General features: G+C 41.8%; 1 protein-coding gene across 5 annotated transcripts in view; it reads left to right on the top strand.

Annotated features, from left to right (window-relative positions):
• TBC1D12 (TBC1 domain family member 12) overlaps window positions 1–20947 on the top strand; it is a 121874-nt gene that overhangs the window by 13685 nt on the left and 87242 nt on the right. Inside the window, exon 1 of one of the 5 annotated variants that reach the window (XM_077878330.1) lies at window positions 10964–12042. The exons of 3 other annotated variants lie outside the window; for them this stretch is intronic. In XM_077878330.1, the coding sequence (XP_077734456.1) occupies window positions 11117–12042 (926 nt within the window). In that variant the 5' untranslated portion in view covers window positions 10964–11116. Of the gene's footprint in view, window positions 1–10963; window positions 12043–20947 lie in introns of those variants that run through there. One more of the 5 variants, XM_077878335.1, reaches the window with a different exon arrangement.

Raw genomic sequence — 20947 nt, 5'->3', positions numbered from 1 at the left:
CTTGGGGGCACCTGGGTGGTTCAGTCAGTTAAGCAGCTGACTGCCTACTCTTTATCTCAGCTCAGGTCATGGTCTCAGGATTCAGAGTTCAAACTCCATGTTAGGCTCCATGCTGGGCATAGAGCCTACTTAAAATAATAATAGATAAATAAATACACTGTGTCCTGAACAAAGAGTAGGAATTAGCCCTACAAGGTGGGGAAGAACCCTCGAGGCAGGGGGACCAACATACATGAATACCCTTAGAGGAAAGGGGCTTTGCACATAATTTCAGAAACAGAGAAAAGGGAGATGTGTCTGCAACATGATGAGTGGGGAAAAGAGAAAGGAGAAATAAGGCTGAAGAGACAGATAAAAGTATAACAAAAATCCCAGGTCATTATGCAGAACATCCTAGATATATACAAGCTTACAGAAGGAGTTTTGTAGTATCTGAGATGAAAAGAATATCAAAATGACTAAAGTTTAGGGTTCTGGGGAGAGAAGAGGAAAAGGGAGGGGAGATGCCTGGGTGGCTCAGTGGTTGAGCATCTGCCTTCGGCTTGGGTCATGATCCCAGAATCCCAGGATCAAATCCCATGTTGGGCTCTCTGCATGGAGCCTGCTTCTCCCTCTGCCGTGTCCCTGCCTCTCTCTGTGTCTCTCATGAATAAATAAATAAATAAATAAATAAATAAATAAATAAATAAATAAAATCTTTAAAAAAAAAAAAAAAGAAGAGGAAGAAGGGGTTAGATAGGTACATAGACTGTGAAGAGCTTTGTAGGTCATGAGAAAAGATTTTGTCTTTTGTCTTAAGAGAATAGGAAGCCATTATATTTAGATTAAGGAAGAAGAACCCTCCCCAAGTGTACCCAGAAAAATATAGCCAAAAATGTAGGAGAAAAAAATGGAGACAATGGAGTAATGAAAACTTAGGGAAAAGTGTTTCTTTTAAAAGGTTGAAAGGTGGGATGCCTGGGTGGCTCAGTGGTTTGAGCGTCTGCCTTTGGTCCAGGGCGTGATCCTGGAGTCCCAGGAAAAGTCCCATGTTGGGCTCCCTTGGTGGAGCCTGCTTCTCCCTCTGCCTATGTCTCTGCCTGTCTCTGTGTCTTGAAAGTTTAACATGATGATGACTAAAAAAGCAGGGCAGTAACATGATCAGATTTGTGTTCATAAAAAAAGTACTTTGGCAGGGTGCCTGGGTGGCTCAGGTCATGGTCCAAGGGTCCTGGGATCGATTCTCACATCAGGCTTCCTGCCTGCTTCTCCTTCTCTTTCTGCTTGCTGCTTCCCCTGCTTGTGCTCTCTCTCTCTGTGTCAAATAAACAAATAAATAAAATCTTAAAAAAAAAAAAAAAAAGTACCTTGGCTGCAGCCATGGAAAATCATTTGGATGTGCCCACAAGTGAATGTGGGAAAACCAGCCGGAGGTTAATTCTGTCACCCAGGAAAAGATGATGGCAATTTAGTCTGGGTGGGTGATATAGTGTGAAGTGAATGCATTTAAAAGACATTTAGATTAGATCCTCAGACTTTATCCATTTTATAGCTGAAAGTAGGTAAGAATCTTTCAGCTATCCAATTTCAGAGGCTCTAATGTAAACCGTGATGACTATAGTTAATAACACTATTATTATATTTTTTAAAATAACAAGAAAAAACATTTTATATAAAAAAATACAAAATATGTAGGAGGTAAAAAAAATAAAACAGACAGACTTTAGTAACTACTTTGTGTATTAGCTTCTTAGGGCTGTATAACACATTACCAAAACTTAGGTATCTTTAAAACAACAGAAATTTATTTTGTCACAGTTCTGCAGACCAGAAATATGAAATCAAGGTATTGACAGGGTGGATTTTTTTTCTAAGGCTCTGAGGGAGAATTCACTTCATGCCTCTCTCCTAACTTATGGTCACTGTCAGCAATTCTTTTTTTTTTTTTTTAAGATTTATTTATTTGACAGAGAGAGAAGAGAGAGAGGATGCACAGTGAGGAAGGGCAGAGGCAGAGGGAAAGGGAAATTCAAGCAGACTCATCTCTGATCATGGAGCCCAATGCAGGGCTCTATCTCATGATCTTGAGATCATGACCTGAGCCGAAATCAATAGTTGGACGCTCAACGAACTGAGCTATCCTAGCCGTCAGTAACTTTTTGTGTTGTGTTCCTTGGCTGGTAGACATATCATTCCAATCTCTACCTCCATCTTCACATGACCTTCTTCCCCATGTCTCTATGTGTAGGTTTTTTTTTTTTCTGTCTTTTAAAGGACACCTATCACATGTATTTATTACCTCTATGAGGAGAAGGAGTATGTCTAATCCAGGATGATCTCATGTTAAGAGCCTTACTTTAATTACATCTGCAAAGATCCTTTTCTGAATAGTCATGTTCATAGGTACTAAAGGTTAGAACTTGGATATATCTCTTGGCAGGACACAATTCAACCCACTACACTTGGCTAAGGGGATAAGGAAGAGGGAGGTATCAAGGATGACTCTTGGGTTTTAGGTTTGTGCAACTAGATGTACAGTACTGTTATTTAGTAAGGTATAGAATATTATAATAAGAATAGATTTAGAGGAGGCAATTATGAGTTTAGACTTGTACACATTAGATTTTAGGTGGCTTTGAGACCAGCAAGCAGAAATGTTGGGTAGACAGTTGGCATGTCAGATCTGGAAAGACCAAGTGGTTGGTCTCTATTAAGAGACCGTATTAAGATAGAGAACAATGGAAGAAAACCAGGAGAGACTCATTTTAGTCATGTTATGTTTGTGATGCCTAGAAGTATCTGGAAATGTCATATATTTGGATTGTAATGTGGGAGTGGTAGGTTAAATTCTAGTCGTCAGTTTATAAGTGATCATCTAAATCATGAGAATTAGTGAGATTTCCTGGGGTACAGAGGGTTGAGTGAGAAGAGAAGAGGCTTCAGACCTATTCCGCTAGGAAATTTCATTAAAGAGGAAGAAATCCTGCCTTCCTAGGAAGAAATTGAAAAGAGGTGGCCAAAGAGGTAAAGAGGAAAACTGAGAGACTATGGCAACAATACAGCAATGAAAACTAAGGAAAAAGAGTGTTTCTTTTAAAAAGTTAAAAGCCAGGGAAAGGAGTGTTTCAACATGGAAGGAGTGATCAACAGTGTAAATGCTGTTGAAAGATAGAGCAAGATGGAGACTGAAAACTTTCTATTGGATCAAGAATAGTAAAGTCATTAATGAGAGTAAAGAATTGTAGAATAAATGGGAGGTGAGGGGACCCCTGGGTGGTGCAGGGTTTGGCGCCTGCCTTTGGCCCAGGGTGCGATCCTAGAGACCGGATCGAGTCCCACGTCGGGCTCCCGGTGCATGGAGCCTGCTTCTCCCTCTGCCTGTGTCTCTGCCTCTCTCTCTCTCTGTGTGACTATCATAAATAAATAAAAATTTTTTAAAAAATGGGAGGTGAGAAAATGGAGACATCTTTAAAATAGCTCTCTCTCTTTTTTTTTTTTTCTTAAATAACCTTAAATGTAGAGAAAAAGTTACAAACATAGGGGCACCTGGGTGGCTCAGTCAGTTAAGTGTCTGCCTTTGGCTCAGGTCATGATCCTGAAGTCCCTTGTCAGGCTCTCTGCTCAGCAGGGAGTCTGCTTCTCACTCTGCTCCTCCTCCTGCTTGTGCTCTTTCTCTTGCTCACTGTCTCAAATGAACAAATAAAATCTTTTTCAATTTACTATTTATTTATTTATTTAAAGATTTATTTATTTATTTATTCATGAGTTACACACAGAGAGAGGCAGAGACATGGGTGGAGAGAGAAGAGAGAAGCAGCCTTCCCACAGGGAGGTCCATGTGGGACTCCATCCGGATCACGCCCTGAGCTGAAGGAAGATGCTCAATCACTGAACCACTCAGGAATCCCTAAAATATTTTTTTTAATTTTTTAAATTTTAATTTTTATTATTTTAAAATATTTTATTTATTTATTCATGAGAGACACATAGAGAGAGAGGAGAGAGGCACAGAGACACAGGCAGAGGGAGAAGCAGGCTCCATGCTGGGAGCCTGACATGGGACTCGATCCTGGGTGTCCAGGATCACGCCCTGGGCTGAAGGCGGCGCTAAACCGCTGGGCCACCTGGGCTGCCCTAAAATCTTTTTTTAAAAGAAAAACTTGTAAACATAAAGATAGTAAAATATTCATATATCCTCCCAGATGCCCACTGATAACATTCTATCCCATTTGTCTTTGTCATGTGCTCTGTATGTATGTGTATGCATGAATAATTTTTTTCTGAATCGTTTGAAGGTAAATCCCATATATCATAGCCCTTTACCCTAAATACTCCACTGTATATTTCCTAAGAATAGAAATATTTTCTTATAGAACTGATATACCAATTATAAATATAAATTGTAATTGTAACTATCAATATTTACATTGACACTTTTATTTAACCCACTGTGCATATGACAATTGTGTTGGTTGATGTAATAGTGTCCTTCATAGACTGTTTTCCTTTTCTCTACCTAGTACAAAGTGAAGTTTAGGGGCAGGTATTACATGTAATTGTCATTTTGTTTTAATCTTCTTTCATCTCAACTATGGCCACAGCTTTTGTCTTTCAGGATACTCGCATTTTTTAAAGGAGTCCCCTATTTCATTATTATTTTTAGTATTTTTAAAAGGTTTTATTTATTTATTCATAGAGACACACACAGAGAGAGAGGGAGAGAGAGAGGGGGCGGGGGGGCAGAGACACAGGCAGAGGGAGAAGCAGGCTCCATGCAGAGAGCCTGACGTGGGACTCCATCCAGGGTCTCCAGGATCACGCCCCGGGCTGCAGGCGGCGCTAAACCGCTGCGCCACAGGGGCTGCCCTATTTTTAGTATTTTTTAAATATTTTATTTATTTATTTGAGAGAGAGAGATGGAGTCAGGGGCAGAGGGAGAGGGAGAGGCAGACTTCCTGCTGAGCAAGGAGCTTGATCCCAGGATCCCAGAATCACAACCTGAACCAAAGGCAGACACTTAATGGACTGAGCCACCCAGGCACCACCCCCCCCCCCACCATTTCATTTTTTAAATAGAATTTTCTTCACTTTGAATTTGATGATTTTTGTATGATTAGATTGAGTTTATACATTCTCAGCCACACTGTGCCCTTTTCAGGGTATCACATCTAAGTGTGTGCATAATGTGTAAACAGCTTTTTAAAGAAGCTTGCTTGCTCAGGGAAGCAGAGAGATAAGGTTGTAGCTATAAGCCAGTATTTCTCAACATTGGTTGTAAATTAGAAGTACTTGAATAGCTTTTAATACCAGTGTAAGGCTCCTTTCCAGAGATATTGACTTAATTGGTCTTGGGTGGTGACCAGACATAAGCATTTTTAAAACTTCCTAAATGTTACTAATGTACAACTGAGTTTGAGAAACATTGCTTGAAGAGTATGTGGGTGATGATAGTGGTGATTTAACATGATAGAAGTTAAAATATGTTTTAAAGCTTTTTGAAATCCAGTTCAAAAGAAAAAGGTTGAAGATTAAAGAAAGATACAAAGAGTCTAGAAGCCTTTTATTTGAGGCCTTTGTACTCTTCTTGAGTACAGTTATAGCAAAATAATATTATGGGATAATGGGACCATATTTACTGTTCAATAATGAGGAAAGGATCATACAAGTAGAATATGACAAATTGTATTTTGAGAATTCTGTGAAAGTCAAATGTTCTTAGAAAACGCAAGAATAGGGATCCCTGGGTGGCGCAGCGGTTTGGCGCCTGCCTTTGGCCCAGGGCGCGATCCTAGAGACCCGGGATCGAATCCCACATCAGGCTCCCGGTGCATGGAGCCTGCTTCTCCCTCGGCCTATGTCTCTGCCTCTCTCTCTCTCTGTGACTATCATAAATAAATAAAAATTGAAAAAAAAAAAAAAGAAAATGCAAGAATACAAAGTATATTCATAGTTTTCCATATTTTAACTGTTAATTAATATTTTGTAACAGCGATTATGAATATCCTATCTCTAGATGCCCGGGTGGCTTCTTGGTTGAGCATCTGCCTTCAGCTCAGGCCATGATTCTGGAGTCCTGGGGTTGAGTCCCACATTGGGCTCCCCACAGGGAGCCTGCTTCTCCCTCTGCCGATGTCTCTGCTTCTCTCTGTGTGTCTTTTATGAATAAATAAATAAAATCTTTTTTAAAAAGGATATTTTTTTTCTCAAGGGAACCAATCCAATCAAAAAATGGGCAGAAGACATGAATAGACACTTTTCCAAAGAAGACATCCAGATGGCTAACAGACACATGAAAAAATGTTCAACATCGCTTGGCATCAGGGAAATACATATCAAAACCACAATGAGATACCACCTCACACCAGTCAGAATGGCTAAAATTAACAAGTCAGGAAATGGTAGAAGTTGGCAAGGGTGCAGAAAAAGGGGAGCCCTCTTATACTGTTGGTGGGACTGCAAGCCGGTACAGCCACTCTGGAAAACAGTATGGAGGTTTCTCAAAAAGTTGAAAATGGAGGGCAGCCCTGGTGGCTTGGCGCCGCCTACAGCCTGGGGTGTGATCCTGGAGACCTGGGATCGGGTCCCACGTCGGGCTCCCTGCATGGAGCCTGCTTCTCCCTTTTCCTCTCCCTCTGCCTGTGTCTCTGCCTCTCTCTCTCTGTGTCTATGAATAAATAAATAAAATCTTAAAAAAAAAAAGTTGAAAATAGAGCTACCCTACAACCCAGTAATTGCACTACTAGGTATTCACCCCAAAGATACAAATGAAGTGATTCAAAGGGGCACCTGCACTCCAATGTTTATAGCAGCAATAGCCATAATAACCAAACTATGGAAAGAGCCCAGACGTCCATTGACAGATGAATGGATAAAGAAGATATGGTAATATATATACAGTGGAATATTGCTCAGCCTTCAAAAAATCTTTCCATTTGCAATGATGTGGATGGAACTAGAGGGTTTATGCTAAGTGAAATAAGTCAATCAGAGAAACACAATTATCATAAGATTTCATTCATATGTAGAATTTAAGAAACAAAACAGGAGCATAGGGGAAGGGAGGGAAAAGTAAAACAAGATGAAATCAAAGAGGAAGACAAACCATAAGAGACTCATAATCATAGGAAACAAACTGAAGGTTGCTGGGGGGGCGGGGACGGTCACTGGATGGGGTAACTGGTGATGGACATTAAGGAGAGGACGTGATGTGATGAGCACTGGGTATTATATAAGACTGATGAATCACTGAATTCTACCTCTGAAACTAATAATACTGTATGTTAATTAATTGAATTTAAATTAAAACAATTTTAAAAAGAATATCCTTTCTCATGATAACAGTTTCACCTGATTTATAGGAATGTACCAGGATATTTTATTTATGCCTACAGTTGTAGTAATATAATATGGTACCAAAAGATTTTAATATCAGGGGACCTGGTTGGCTCAGTTGGAAGAGCACATGACTCTTAGTCTTGGAGTAATGAGATCAAGCTCCAAGTTGGTGTAGAGATTACTTAAATAAGTAAAACTAAAAAAAATGTTTAATGTCAAACTCTTAAGGACCACAAAAAGGATAGTCCACACCTTGAAAGGAGATTTTTTTAAATTTGCAAGATGGCATATATTACTTATCAGATAAGACAGAAACTTACCATTGAAAGTGGAAAATATAACCACTAACTGCTAAGAATGACTACAATTTATTATGGAATACATATTATTGTAGACAAAGTTACAAAACATAATTGTATTTCAGTTTGAAGTCTTCACTGAGAAAACAGTAGCATCCCATGGGTTATTATGGTTCATAAGATTTTTGTTGCTACTGACCAGGGGAGAGGAAGGAGGTGAAATAAATAAACCATTTAGAGAAACTGGAGTTTAAAATATTGCAGTGTGGTTTCATAGAGGGAGAAATAAAGCAGTACCTAGAAAGTAGTAAGTTAACAAGTTAGAAAAGGCTTAAAAAGTTAGGAAGTTAGGAGAGTAAGGAAAGAAAAAAAGTTGAAATGAAACAAGGTTGTGATTAGACTCTCTCAGCTATCTTCACCATTATATAACTATAATTATGTCTAGATTATCTCCTAAATTAATGAAATTTTTTTATTGAGGTGAAAATTTACATAAAATACAGCTATTTAAAAATGTACAATTCAGTGCTATTTAGTTCATTCGCAATGTCATGCAACCACCACCTGTATCTCCTTGCAAAACATTTTTCATCATCCCATATCCATTAGTCTAACCCTATTTCTATCCTCTCCCCCCCCTCCCTCAAGGAGACATTGGCAGTCACCAATCTGTTTTCTTTCCCTATGGATTTACCTATTCTGGATAGTTCATACAAATGAATTATACAATGTGGACCTTTTGTGTCCCGTTTCTTCCACTTAATGTTTTTGAGATTCATCTACTTGTATCATATATCAGTACTTCATTTCTTTTTATGGCCGAATAATAGTCCATTGTATAAATATCATATTCTGTTTATTCATCCCTCTGTCGATGGACATTTGAGTTGTCCCTATCTTTTTTTTTTATGAATTGTGCTGCTAAGAAATGTTCATGTATAAGTTTTTGTATGAACATCTGTTTTCTTTTGGGTATATATCTAGGAGTGGAATTGCTAGGTCATATGGTAATTCAATGTTTAACCTCATTAGGAACTACCAAACATTTTCCATAGCAGCCATACCATTTATATTTCTACTGGCAATGTTTGAGGGTTGTACTTTTTTCCACATCCTCTACAACACTTACTTTCCACCTTTTTGAATATATCGATTCTACTCAGTTTGAGTGCCATGTCATTGTGATTTTGATTTATATTTCCCTATTGACTAATGATATTGAGCACTACTTTATATGCTTATCAACAGCTATTAACATATATTCTTTGGAGAAATGACTGTTCAAGTCTTTTACCCACTTTAAAATTGGATTGTCTTGTTAAATTGTAAGAGTTCTTTAGGGACGCCTGGGTGGCTCAGCATTTGAGCATCTGCCTTCGGCTCAGCGTGTGATCCTGGGACCCGGGATTGAGTCCCACATCCGGCTCCCTTCAAAGAAACTGCTTCTCCCTCTGCCTATGTCTCTGCCTAAAGATTTTATTTATTCATAAGAGACACAGAGAGAGGCAGAGAAATAAAATCTTTAAAAAAAAGAATCCTTGGGATCCCTGGGTGGCTCAGTGGTTTGGCGCCTGCCTTCGGCCCAGGGCATGATTCTGGAGTCCTGGGATCGAGTCCCACATCGGGCTCCCCACATGGAGCCTGCTTCTCCCTCTGCCTGAGTCTCTGCCTCTCTCTTTCTGTCTATCATAAATAAATAATCTTTTAAAAAATTTAAAAATTCTTTATTCTGGATACTAGATGCTTAACGTATGATTTACAAATATTTTTTCTCTTACTATATTAATTTTTCTTTTTTTTTTTAAAGATTTTATTTATTTATTCATGAGAATACACAGAGAGGAGAGAGAAGCAGAGACACAGGCAGAGGCAGAGGGAGAGGCAGGCTCCATGCAGGGAGCCCGATGTGGGACTCGATCCCGGGCCTCCAGGATCACGCCCTGGGCTGAAGGCGGCGCTAAACCGCTGAGCCACCAGGGCTGCCCCCTATATTAATTTTTCTACCTCTGTCCTTCAAGTCATTTCTTCTGAAAGATCTTGACAATAAATATATTGCTAACTGTGCCCTTGCCACTTAGTCCTTCCTTAAGGTCTTCAAATATGCTCATTATAAAAGACATTTGATGTTTCTTAAACTGGGTGCTGCGCACATGGGTGTCCATTTTATTTACACATTTTACTGTCACTCATGTATAGGTTATATTCTCTCTTGTATATATAAGAAGAAAATAAAAAGGCTTGGCAATGCTGCTTTCTCTCATCACTACCCCATCCTATTTTTGTCCTCTTTCATTGACATACTTGTAGAATGAGTGGCCAATATTTCCCCCTTCATGTTATCTACCCCTAATTCCTCTTTAATTTATTTTATTTTTGTTTCTAATTCCTCTTTAATCCTTTGCAACACAACTTCTTTACCCATCTTGAAATAATGACACCTTTGAGCCTCTGCCCCACCTCCATCTTTTTTCTTTCTTCCCAGGCAAAGTCACTAATGACTCACCTTGCTGCAATATGCAGATGACTGTTCAACCCGTATCTCCAAATCTAAGCCCTAATCCGTTTTAGAACCCTAACTATATCTGAATATTCCCAGTCTTTTTCTTTACCAGATACATTTCTATTAATCAGTGTCCCCCCACCCCCCACTCCGCCCAGATCCAAATCTCTATTTCTTCAAACCACATTAGTTTCGGTCTCAAGAGTTTTGTAGTAATTGCCAGTTCCTCCCTCTTCAATCGCTTCTTATAGCTGACCAGTTATCACGTCTTATGATTTCTACTTTAAATGCCTTTCATTTCCACTCAGTGGCTACCACCCCAGTTTAATCCATCATCGCACAGCCTCTCTCGGACTCCACTCTTTCCCTCAAGTGATAATAGAAATCTCTAGGAAGCGCGATGTGATGAAACATGGTGCTAGATAAAAAAAGATTCCTTTGGTAGTATCGTGGAAGAAGACGTGGGGAAGGGAGGGTGTTGGGGTGGAAGGATGAAGCCCCAAATTGCGGCAATGGCGGTAGAGAAGATGCATGAAAAAGCGTAAAGTCGACGGGTGACCAACGGGAGGTGGAAGGACTTACATCTTCTACCCTGTCTTCTACTCCCATAAACTAAGTACGTCGAGGGACTTTTTGCTAAGGGAGGCAAGCCGGCGCCTCGGTAAGCACGGTCACGCTCGGAGCGAGCCAACCGGACTCCACCGTCCGGATGGCGGACCCCAGATTGGCCGCGGGAGTGTTAGGGAGCCGGCCCCTCTAGCTCCCGTCTCTATGGTTCGCGGGATCTCCAGGTCGGGGTTTGGCCCGGCCGGCGTTTGCGCGTGCGCGAGCTCCTGCGCGTGCCCGCCCTCCCGCAACTGCCCGAAGCCCCGGGCGGGAGGGGCGGGTCTGGGAACGTTGCGGCGGCCGTCGCCGCGGCCCCAGCCCCCAGGGTTACTCCGGGCCCGGGCTGTGCCGGGGACTCTTGGCGTCGCCTCCTCGGGTGGCACCCGCCCGGCCCTAGATGGTGGGTCCGGAGGATGCCGGAGCCTGCTCGGGAAGAAACCCTAAGTTGCTCCCGGTGCCGGCGCTGGAGCCCGTGGGCCAGGACGGAAAGATGATCCGGGCCACGGGCGGCTTCGGCGGAGGCGTCGGCGCTGTGGAGCCGCCGGCAGAGGAGGAAGAGGAGGAGGAGGAGGAGGAGGAGACGCCGCCTCAGCAGCTCCTCCGGCGCTATCTCGCGGCGGCCGGCGGGGGACAGCTGGAGTCGGCGCTGTGCTCCCGTCCACTCCCCGCCCGCCAGCCCCGCGCCGCGCCGCCCCCGGCGGCCCCGCGCCCTGACGCCTGCCCGCGGGACTCGGGCTCCAAGCGGCGAGGCGCGGCGGCGGCGGACGTCCGCGCGCCGCGGCACAGAGGCATGACCAACGGGGACTCGGGCTTTCTGGCGGGCCAGGACTCGCGGGACCTGGAGGAGGCTCGCGGGCTAGCCCGCGCTGGCGGCCGGGATCCGAGCCGCCGCCGCCTCCGCCCGCAGGGGCCTGGCGACGAGGGCGCGGACGGCTCGGGCAGCGCGTCCGACTGGGCCGCGCCGCTGGAGGACCCGCTGCGGAGCTGCTGCCTGGCGGCGGCGGACGCCGACAAGCCCCAGGGCGCGGGCGGCGGCTCGGAGGGCGGCGCGGGCGGCGACGGCGGGAGCAGCGGGGACTCGGAGCGGCCGGGAGCCGGCGCCGGCGCCGGGGGTTGCGAGGAGGGCCCGTCCGCCGCCGCCGGCGCTGAGCCTCGCCCCGGCGTCCCGGACGTTCGCGTGAACTCTCGGAACACGTTCGAGGTGAGCCGCGACCACCTGCCCCCCGCCAGTCCGCCGGTGCCCGCGCCCGCCGCGGAGCAGGGCGCCGCGGGGACCTCGGCCCGGGCTCGACGGAGCGGCGGCTTGGCCGACTTCTTCGCCAGGTACAGCGCAGGCTGCGCCGGGGCTCGGGGCGGGCTCGGGGCCGGGGCGGAGGTCGAGGCCGGGGTCCGGCGGAGAGCGGCTCGAGGGCGGCCTGCGGGCGGGCTCCCGCCGCCGTCAGGACTCGGCTTTGATTTGTCACCGCGGGTAGAGGAACTGGGTGTGCATTGTGTTGCCTGTGGGAGAAGTTGCCGACTTTGTGGGGAGCGAATCGTTCTGTTGCCCTGGCGGGCCGGGGGCTATACCAGCAGTCACACCTGGTTTCCGCGTATTCCGGTCCTGCCGCGGCTGCAGTTTTGCCTCCTCCGGAAAAGTAGACAGCCTGCTCCGTTCTCAGTTTATTTTTTACTGTCCTGTGAGGATTAGGGTTGGGGGAGTGGGGGTGGGCGCGGCGGTGCGTGTGTACGGGTGTGGTGGTGAAAGAGAAAGGAAGTCGTTTTGCAGAGATGGCTATTTGCGTGCAGTCTAAACCCATTCAAGTGGCTTGGGAATTCTGGAAATTGGAAGTGATTGTGTTTCATAGTGTTTAACTGTTTCAGTGGCCTTTATTAAAATGCAGTCAGTTTGGAATTTAGAGTGTGAGCCGAGCCCTTAAAGCCAAATTGCTGTGGCGCTTTATCTAGAAAATCCGTCTTCTCTACTGCCAAATAGGCCTACACTTTCCTCAGCAATTTCTTTTTAATTTCTGACGCCATTGTATTTGAGTTTTGACCTGCTGTTCTTGAAATTAAGTTATGGTGCTGGATGTTGCAGATTTCGGAATAGGGTTTTGATAGGGACAAAACACTCATCCTATTGCACGTTAACGAAATGCCAATTTTCCTGGAGTCGTATCTTGATACCCTTTTTTTTTTTTTTCTTTTAATCTCTAGTCAAATAGGAAAGTATTCCCAACTTGTAAACTCTCCCTTTCAGAGATCTTCTGTGTTTTTGTTTCCTTCTTAGGGATCTTGATAGAAATGAAAGAAACAAGTTATGCAGCTCTAGTTTTAGAGAATTATGCAATCCGTGTGCATATTTGTAGACACAGGCACAATTTTCTCATTGTAACTAATATTTATTTTTCTGTCTTATCCTTTGTTTTTCCTGCTTCTGTGGATTTACAAAAACAAAGTTGTTTACATCAAGATTAGGAAATCCTGATTTTGTGTTACTAGTAGGACAAATATATAGTAGTGAGACTTGCATTTGTGTCTATAGTTGCAAAAATACACAAAAAATGTAGTTAAAGCTTATAGTGGCAATATTTTAAAAGCATGCAAGATGAGCAAAGTTTATACATTTGTGAGCTTTGGGTGTTTATTGGTCCTGTTTTGATTTCAGGCATCAGGCAATTTTAGACCTGGAAGCAGCTTTGGAAATCACTAATTCAACCACTGTACCCAGAATGCCTGCTGTGTGCCACCCTTGTGAATAGAGATGATTTGGACAGTGGAGTACAGGCTAGTAGGTATTAAGTTTGAAGACAAATGCACATACATGGATTGCAAATTATGAACAGTAACAAGGCAAATTAATAGGGAGAAATTTTGATATAATTATTTTTTTCTTTAGTCTAATAGGCTAGACTAATAGGATTTCAGTTAATATGGCTTGATTACTACATTCATACAGCCACATTAATCATGTGTATCAGAGCACTGGATTTGAAGTCAGAAAATAGGTACCAGGAAGTTAATTTCTCTAAGCCTCATTTTTCTTAATTTAGATCTGAATGTCAATCTACTCTGTCAGTTGCTTCTTTGTATAACTTTCTTGGGAAGGGACACAGAGGCACAATCTTTCTTTTAGCATTTAACTAAAACCTTAACTGGATTCTGAACACTTTAAAGGCAGAGACCATGATCTTCATCTCTGAGTCTACAGTTACTTAGCACTGGTATTGAGAACCTTGCTTAGTTTATGTTGAATTGGCAACTTTTATGGACTCTTCCTCTTTACTATTCTCTAGGTAGTGTAATTTTGGTTTTTTGTTCATAGGCTCCATCTAGAGCCCAGCTCAGGGCTTGAGCTCATGACCTTGATGAGATCAAGACCTGAGCTAAGATCAAAAGTTGGAAGCTTAACCAACTGAGCCCCAAGTAATTTTGAAGAAATCTTCTATTCCCAGGCAGAATGATCAGAAATTTCCTTTGCCTTGGCAACTTAAGAGGTTTTATCCCTCCGTTCATGGGTACAACTGTCATTCTTAACTCTGAAGCTTCAGATGAGGGATCCTCTTGGGGATATCTTGTTCTAGGATGTATTCTTGTTCTTGAGTGCAGCCCCTACCTACCGCCACCTCATTTTTTGATGAAGAAACTCATTGTCTACATAAGTTTAGGTAGCTAATGGCAGAACTGGAATTAGAAACCAGGATTCCTCTTTTCAGACCAGGTTTACGTTCAGTCACAATTTATATTAGCCTGTGGCTTTTTACTCTCTCACCTGCTTATCCTCCATCTTTACCTTCTTTCTCCTTCCTTTCTTTCTCTTAACCTGGCAAAAATCTGTAACAAGTACTTTTTTCTTTTTTTTTAAGATTTTATTTATTTATTCATAGAGACAGAGAGGCAGAGAGAGAAGCAGGCATCATACAGAGAGCCTGACTGGGACTCGATCCAGGGTTTCCAGGATCACGCCCTGGGCTGCAGGCGGCGCTAAACCGCTGCACCACCGCGGCTGCCCTGTAACGCCACCGGGGCTGCCCTGTAACAAGTACTTTTTTTTTTTTTTTTTAATTTATTTATGATAGTCACAGAGAGAGAGAGAGAGGCAGAGACACAGGCAGAGGGAGAAGCAGGCTCCATGCACCGGGAGCCTGACATGGGATTCGATCCTGGGTCTCCAGGATCGCGCCCCTGGCCAAAGGCAGGCGCCAAACCGCTGCGCCACCCAGGGTTCCCTGTAACAAGTACTTTTAAGGAATAGTTTCAGGGATGCCTGGGTGGCTCAGCGGTTGAGTGTCTGCCTTTGACTCAGGGCATGATCCTGGACTGAGTCCTGCATTGGGTTCCCTATGGGGAGCCTGCTTCTCTCCCTCTACCTATGTCTGTCTGTCTGTCTGTCTGTCTGTCTCTCATGAATAAATACATCTTAAAAAAAAAAAAGTAATAGTTTCATGTTTGTTTTAACCAAAGTAAAGATAGGGGAACATTTTATAGTGATTTACCTGTTACTACAAAGTTACCTTCAATTAAGTCACATCATTGGCGGAAGCTTCATTGAGTAGAGTAGAAATTCTATAGGAGCTAAAGGAATTTGGTCCAGGATGGGACTGCTCTCCATCTCCTATTTTCCTTCTCTTCCAGATGAGGGAAGTTCTAATTCAGTCCCCGTCGGGGGCTTGCCCTCAGCTTCAAATGTGCATCTCTCTGTGAATGGTGACTTGACGATGGGAGCTCCAGAAGTAATATTCCCTCAGATCCTTGATCTTTTCCTGCTCATAAATGTTTAAAAATGCTAGGTGGGGAGGGCAGCCTAGGTGGCTCAGGGATTTAGCGCCACCTTCAGCCCAGGGCCTGATCCTGGAGACCCGGGATCGAGTTCCACGTTGGCCTCCCTGCACGGAGCCTGCTTTTCCCTCTGCCTGTGTCTCTATCTTTCATGAATAAATAAAATCTTTAATAAAAAAAAAATGCTAGGTGGGGAGCACCTGAGATGGCTCAGTCATTTGAGCCTTGACTCTTGGTTTCTGCTTAGGTTATGATATCAGGGTGGTGAGATCCAGCCCTGTGTCCGGCTCCACACTCAGTGGGGAGTTGCTTGAGATCTTCTCCCTCCCCCTCTGCCCTTTTATTGCTCATATATATGCACGCTCTCTCTCAAATAAATAAGTCTTAAATAAAATAAAAATGCTAGGTGGGTGCACTACCCCTACTATCACCAACTAGCAGTAAGAAGATGAAAACTTAAAAAAAAAATCTCAAAAAAAAATCTCTTGTGTTTCTGGGCTAGCCTTCATTTTTCAAGGATCTGCTTATTTCAAAAATAATTTTAAATTATTTTTAAGGGTCCTTCAAGCAAATTCATGTCTTAGTTTTTTTTTCAGACTAGATTGGTTTGTTTTTTAGGTAGGTACACCCTTTATAGATGTATTTTTTTGAGCCATTTAACACTTTTGAATTTTGTTCAGATAGTACTGGCATAGTTACTGTTATTTAGAAACACACAGGTAAAAAAAAAAAAAAAAAAAAAAGAAACACACAGGTATCTGTGTCTCCAGGTAGTACTGATAATTTTTTTTTTTAACAAAGTCTTCATGTGAATCATGAGAATCTGGTGGCCTTAAAGGGCATAACTAATGTTGAGAAGGAAGTATTGAAGATTTTTCCTTTTATTTATTAAAAAAATATTTTTTTAAGGTCTTATTTATTTGAGAAGGAGAGAGGGGGGTGAGGAACAGATAGAGAAGCAGACTCTCTGCTGAGCAGGGAGCCTGATGTAGGGTGGGGTTCCATCCTGGGACTCCGCCATCATGACCTGAACCAAAGGCAGACACTGAACAGACAGGCATCCAAGCGCCCTTTTTCCTTCCTTTTTTTTTTCCCCCTTCCTTTTGAAAAGAGAATTGACGTTATAAATTATGAAACATACAGATCCACCTTGCTTTTTCTATAGTTACTGATGTCTGAAACTTAATACATGTTGTGGTAAAAAATTATTTTCATGGAACTCTTTTTATTACAGTTAGGTTGAATGAGGAAGACTGAAGGCTCTTTTTGTGATTTCTTTTTTTTTTTTTTAATTTTTACTTTTATTAAATAGGCTCCACACCCAACATGGGGCTTGAACTTATGACCTTGAGATCAAGAGTCCCATGTTCCACCTCTACTGACTGAGCCAGCCAGGTACCCCTAGTGCTTTCTTTTCATATCTAGACAGTCTCCATTCTCCCCAATATAAAAAATGTTTAGAATGTATATTTTTTTGTTAAATATGATAGAGAATTTTAAATTCCTACAATTACAGTTTTTCTTTCCCCTCCCCCCCGCCTTTTTTTAAGTAGGCTTCATGCCCAGCCTGGAGCCCAATTCAAGGCTTGAACTCACCACCCTGAGATTAAGACCTGAGTGAGGCCAAGACTCAGATACTTAATCAACTGAACCACCCAGGAACCCCGTACAATTTTTCTTTATTTAAGGTTGTCAGAAACAGCAAAATCAACATTTCTTTTTCCACCTAGAATTTACTTTAGTTGGCAAGATCGTGATTCACCTAACTGAACCATCATAAACCTCTGTCATATAGGGCTCCCCTATTTGTTGCACAGTGTATATATTCCTTCCAGCTAACTAAAATAAGAACCTATTTTTCAAAAATTCCTTTTTTCAACATTTTAGTGAAGAAGAAGCAAAATATCAAACTTCTGGTAAGTTTTAAAAAGCTTTTTATAGCTCTCCAGATCAAGGATTTCTTTAATACAGGTGTGGTGTAATTATTTATAAGGAGAATGAAGGAATATCTTGACTTAAATATTAAATTTCTATTATAAGAGATTATAAAAAACATGAAAATATTTTTTTTCTATGTCACTAATGAAACTTCTTTGGACATTACTTGTATATTATAATTAAAATGTTTGAAATTTTTAGAGAAGCTGAAAAGAAAATGTAATTCATTGCTCTAGAATAAAAACAAGATACTTTTTAAGATTTTAGAGTATTGTGGGATCCCTGGGTGGCGCAGCGGTTTGGCACCTGCCTTTAGTCCAGGGCGCGATCCTGGAGACCTGGGATCGAATCCCACATCGGGCTCCCGGTGCATGGAGCCTGCTTCTCCCTCTGCCTGTGTCTCTGCCTTTCTCTCTCTCTCTCTCTCTCTCTCTGTGTCTCTCATGAATAAATAAATAATATCTTAAAAAAAATTATAATGATAATTTCTAATTCAGGAAATACTCTTGTGTGACCTACAAAAGGATTCATTTTTATTTTACAATTACTTGCCCATAGTCAGATAGTGAATGAATAAAAGAATCAGACTAACGATCTGATTCCTAGGGCTTGAAGCTAATATACTGATTTCTATGAATCATGAGAAGTTTACAAACAAAAACATAGCTTTTGGTGTAGTAAAAATACCATTGGCTTGAGAGATAAGATTTTTGGCTTTTGTCCTGGGTAGCTGCTTCTGCCATTGAATAATTGTATGACCTTGGGCAAATAACTAAATTTATAGACTTCAGTCTCATCTGTGAAATTAGGAGATTCAGAGTCCCTTTCAGCTTTAATATATTGTGATTATATTAAACAATATTTTTGCAGTACTATTGTAGACCTCAAAATTTTGCCAGCTTAAATATTACAAATGTGAACTGAGTTAAAAAACAGGGTGTTTGGGGACGGCTGGGTGGCATAGCGGTTGAGCCTCTGCCTTTGGCTCAGGGCATGATCCCAGAGTCCCGGGATCGAGTCCCACATCGGGCTTCCAGCATGGAGCCTGCTTCTCCCTCTGTCTATGTCTCTGCCTCTATGTGTCTCTCATGAATAAATAAGTAAAATCTTAAAAAAACAAAAAACATAAAAAAACAGGATGTTTGTTTCATCTATAAAATGAGAATGTTGCCAGAGATAGAAATATCTCTGACTCTAAATTCTGCCTTGCAGCTCTTTCCACTATTTTTCCATGCCTCCATAATGGTGCGCATTGAATGTCCTGACAGATGCTCTTAAGAGCATTAACAGTGCTGAAAAAGAAAGGCAAACCCCACATTCTTATATGCCATTCTCCAAAGTCATCATCCAGTCTCTGTGAGGGTGCAGCATGGTTACATTGGTAAATTTGAGATCATTGATCACAGAGCTTGGAAAATTGTTGTGAACCTCATGGGCAGGCTAAACAAGTGTGGAATAATCAGACCCAGATTTGATGTAAAACTTAAAGATCTAGAAAAATGGCAGAATAATCAGCTCCCATACCCCCAGTTTGGTTTCATAGTAGTGACAACCTCAGTTCATATCATGGACCATGAAGAAACAGGATGAAAACACACAGTAGGGAAAATCTTGGGATTCTTTTTCTAGGGAAGTAATACATATGTGAAAATAAAATGCCTCAATGGGAAAACAAAAAACAAAAAACAAAACTCTACCTTGCACATTTCTTTTAGTAAAGGACTAACTCTGACCCAGAATAATCATGCTAAACATCAGTTAATCAGTTTTGTTTCTTATATGTATATAGTATAGAGCAGCGGCTCTAATTAGAAAATTCTAGATTTTTTTTCTTATAATATCTTTGGAATAGGAAGAAAAATAGGATAAGTAAATTCTCGTTAATGTACTGGAACTTGAGACCTTAACTTCTAGACCATGATTTATATCTCAGAGGTTCCCAGTGCTCTACTTTGGCGAATAATACCCTAACACAATAAGTCCAAGCTTTTTTGTTATACTTCAAAATTACCTAAAAGCACGTTTAAAGAAATGAGATTCTCCAGAATCCACAACCCCTCCTTTGTCAGATTCAGGGGACTTGCTTTTAGGCAGATGGCATATTCAAACTACAGGATAGTGTAGTATTAAAAATACTGGTTCTAGAGTTAGACTGCTTGGTTTGAAGTAGCTTACCTAGCTGTATAATTCTGCACTAGTTATGTGGCCCCTCTGGATCTTAGCAACTCATTCATAAAGTAAGGATAATTGGTGATACCTACCTCATGAGACTGTCCATGAGATAATGTTCTGAGAGCATTGTATTTCTTATGTGGCATATAATGAAGGTTCAGATGTTGTTATTCGGACTTCATTCAGCAAGACAGCTGCAGCCCCTTCCCCAACTTCATCATTGAAATCCATTGGTTTAAAGAAAGGAAGAGATGAATGGATTTTTTTATATACTACCTGAAGTAACATTATATAATTTGTGTACTAGATTTTTATTTTTTTATTTATTTTTTATTTTTAATTTTTATTTATTTTTATTTATTTATGATAGTCACAGAGAGAGAGAGAGAGAGAGAGAGAGAGAGAGGCAGAGACACAGGCAGAGGGAGAAACAGGCTCCATGCACCGGGAGCCTGACGTGGGGGGACTCGATCCCGGGTCTCCAGGATCGCGCCTTGGGCCAAAGGCAGGCGCTAAACCGCCCCAGGGATCCCATAGATTTTTAAATATAATTGGTATTTGGGATTGTATGGACTTTGATTCAAATGGAGTGTGATGCTGTGATCTAAAATTTCCAGAAGTCTTGAAGCTTTGACTAAAAAGCAAATCTGAGAAGGAAATGAAAGCAGGGAATGTTGAGAACGATTAAAATATTTGTATCTTTTATTGTTTTAAGGAACTTATAGACAGGCAAAAGCAAGTTTTATAGTTCATGAAATGTTTAGCTTGGCTCACTCATATATTTCATATTTAGTATGTTGTGGTGGGAAAGCTTTGGGAAGAGTGGAAGCATTTGGAGATTTTGAGGTGACACATCTGTTACCCATCTCTCCAAGTATATTGGAAAGGGGAAAGTCAGTCCTTTTCAAGACAGCTTGCTTCTTCCTAGGAACTCTGCTATCTATGCTGAGTTGTCCCCAGGTAGTTCTGATTGATAGTTGCTTGGACCCTACTACAATAATTCTTAAACTTTAGTGTTTAAAATTACCTAGAGGAAGGAGGTTGTTAAGAATGCAGATTTCTTGAGCTCCCCCCACTTACCCTTTCGATTCACTAGATCTTGGATGGGGCTCAGCAGTAAACCAAGTATTTTACAAGGGCTTCCTAGTGATTCTGATGCAGGTGATTCCCAGGCTATGATTACTGAAATAATTGATAGGTAGATCTCCTCAGATAACAACTGAAAGAAGGTGCAACATGCATTTATAACTCATTACCTTATTGATTTAAAATTGGGTCATATGTAGGTCCTCTGTAATTGGTGAGTTTAAGTACAGATACAATAGAGAACAGGGGTAAATATAAATGTAGAAGTATTTTGCTA

Source organism: Canis aureus, chromosome 29 (genome assembly GCF_053574225.1).
Source record: "Canis aureus isolate CA01 chromosome 29, VMU_Caureus_v.1.0, whole genome shotgun sequence".
In the NCBI taxonomy this organism is placed as follows: Eukaryota; Metazoa; Chordata; class Mammalia; order Carnivora; family Canidae; genus Canis; species Canis aureus.
The sequence above is the reverse complement of the archived record's forward strand: the minus strand, read 5'-3'. Positions and strand labels throughout refer to the sequence as shown.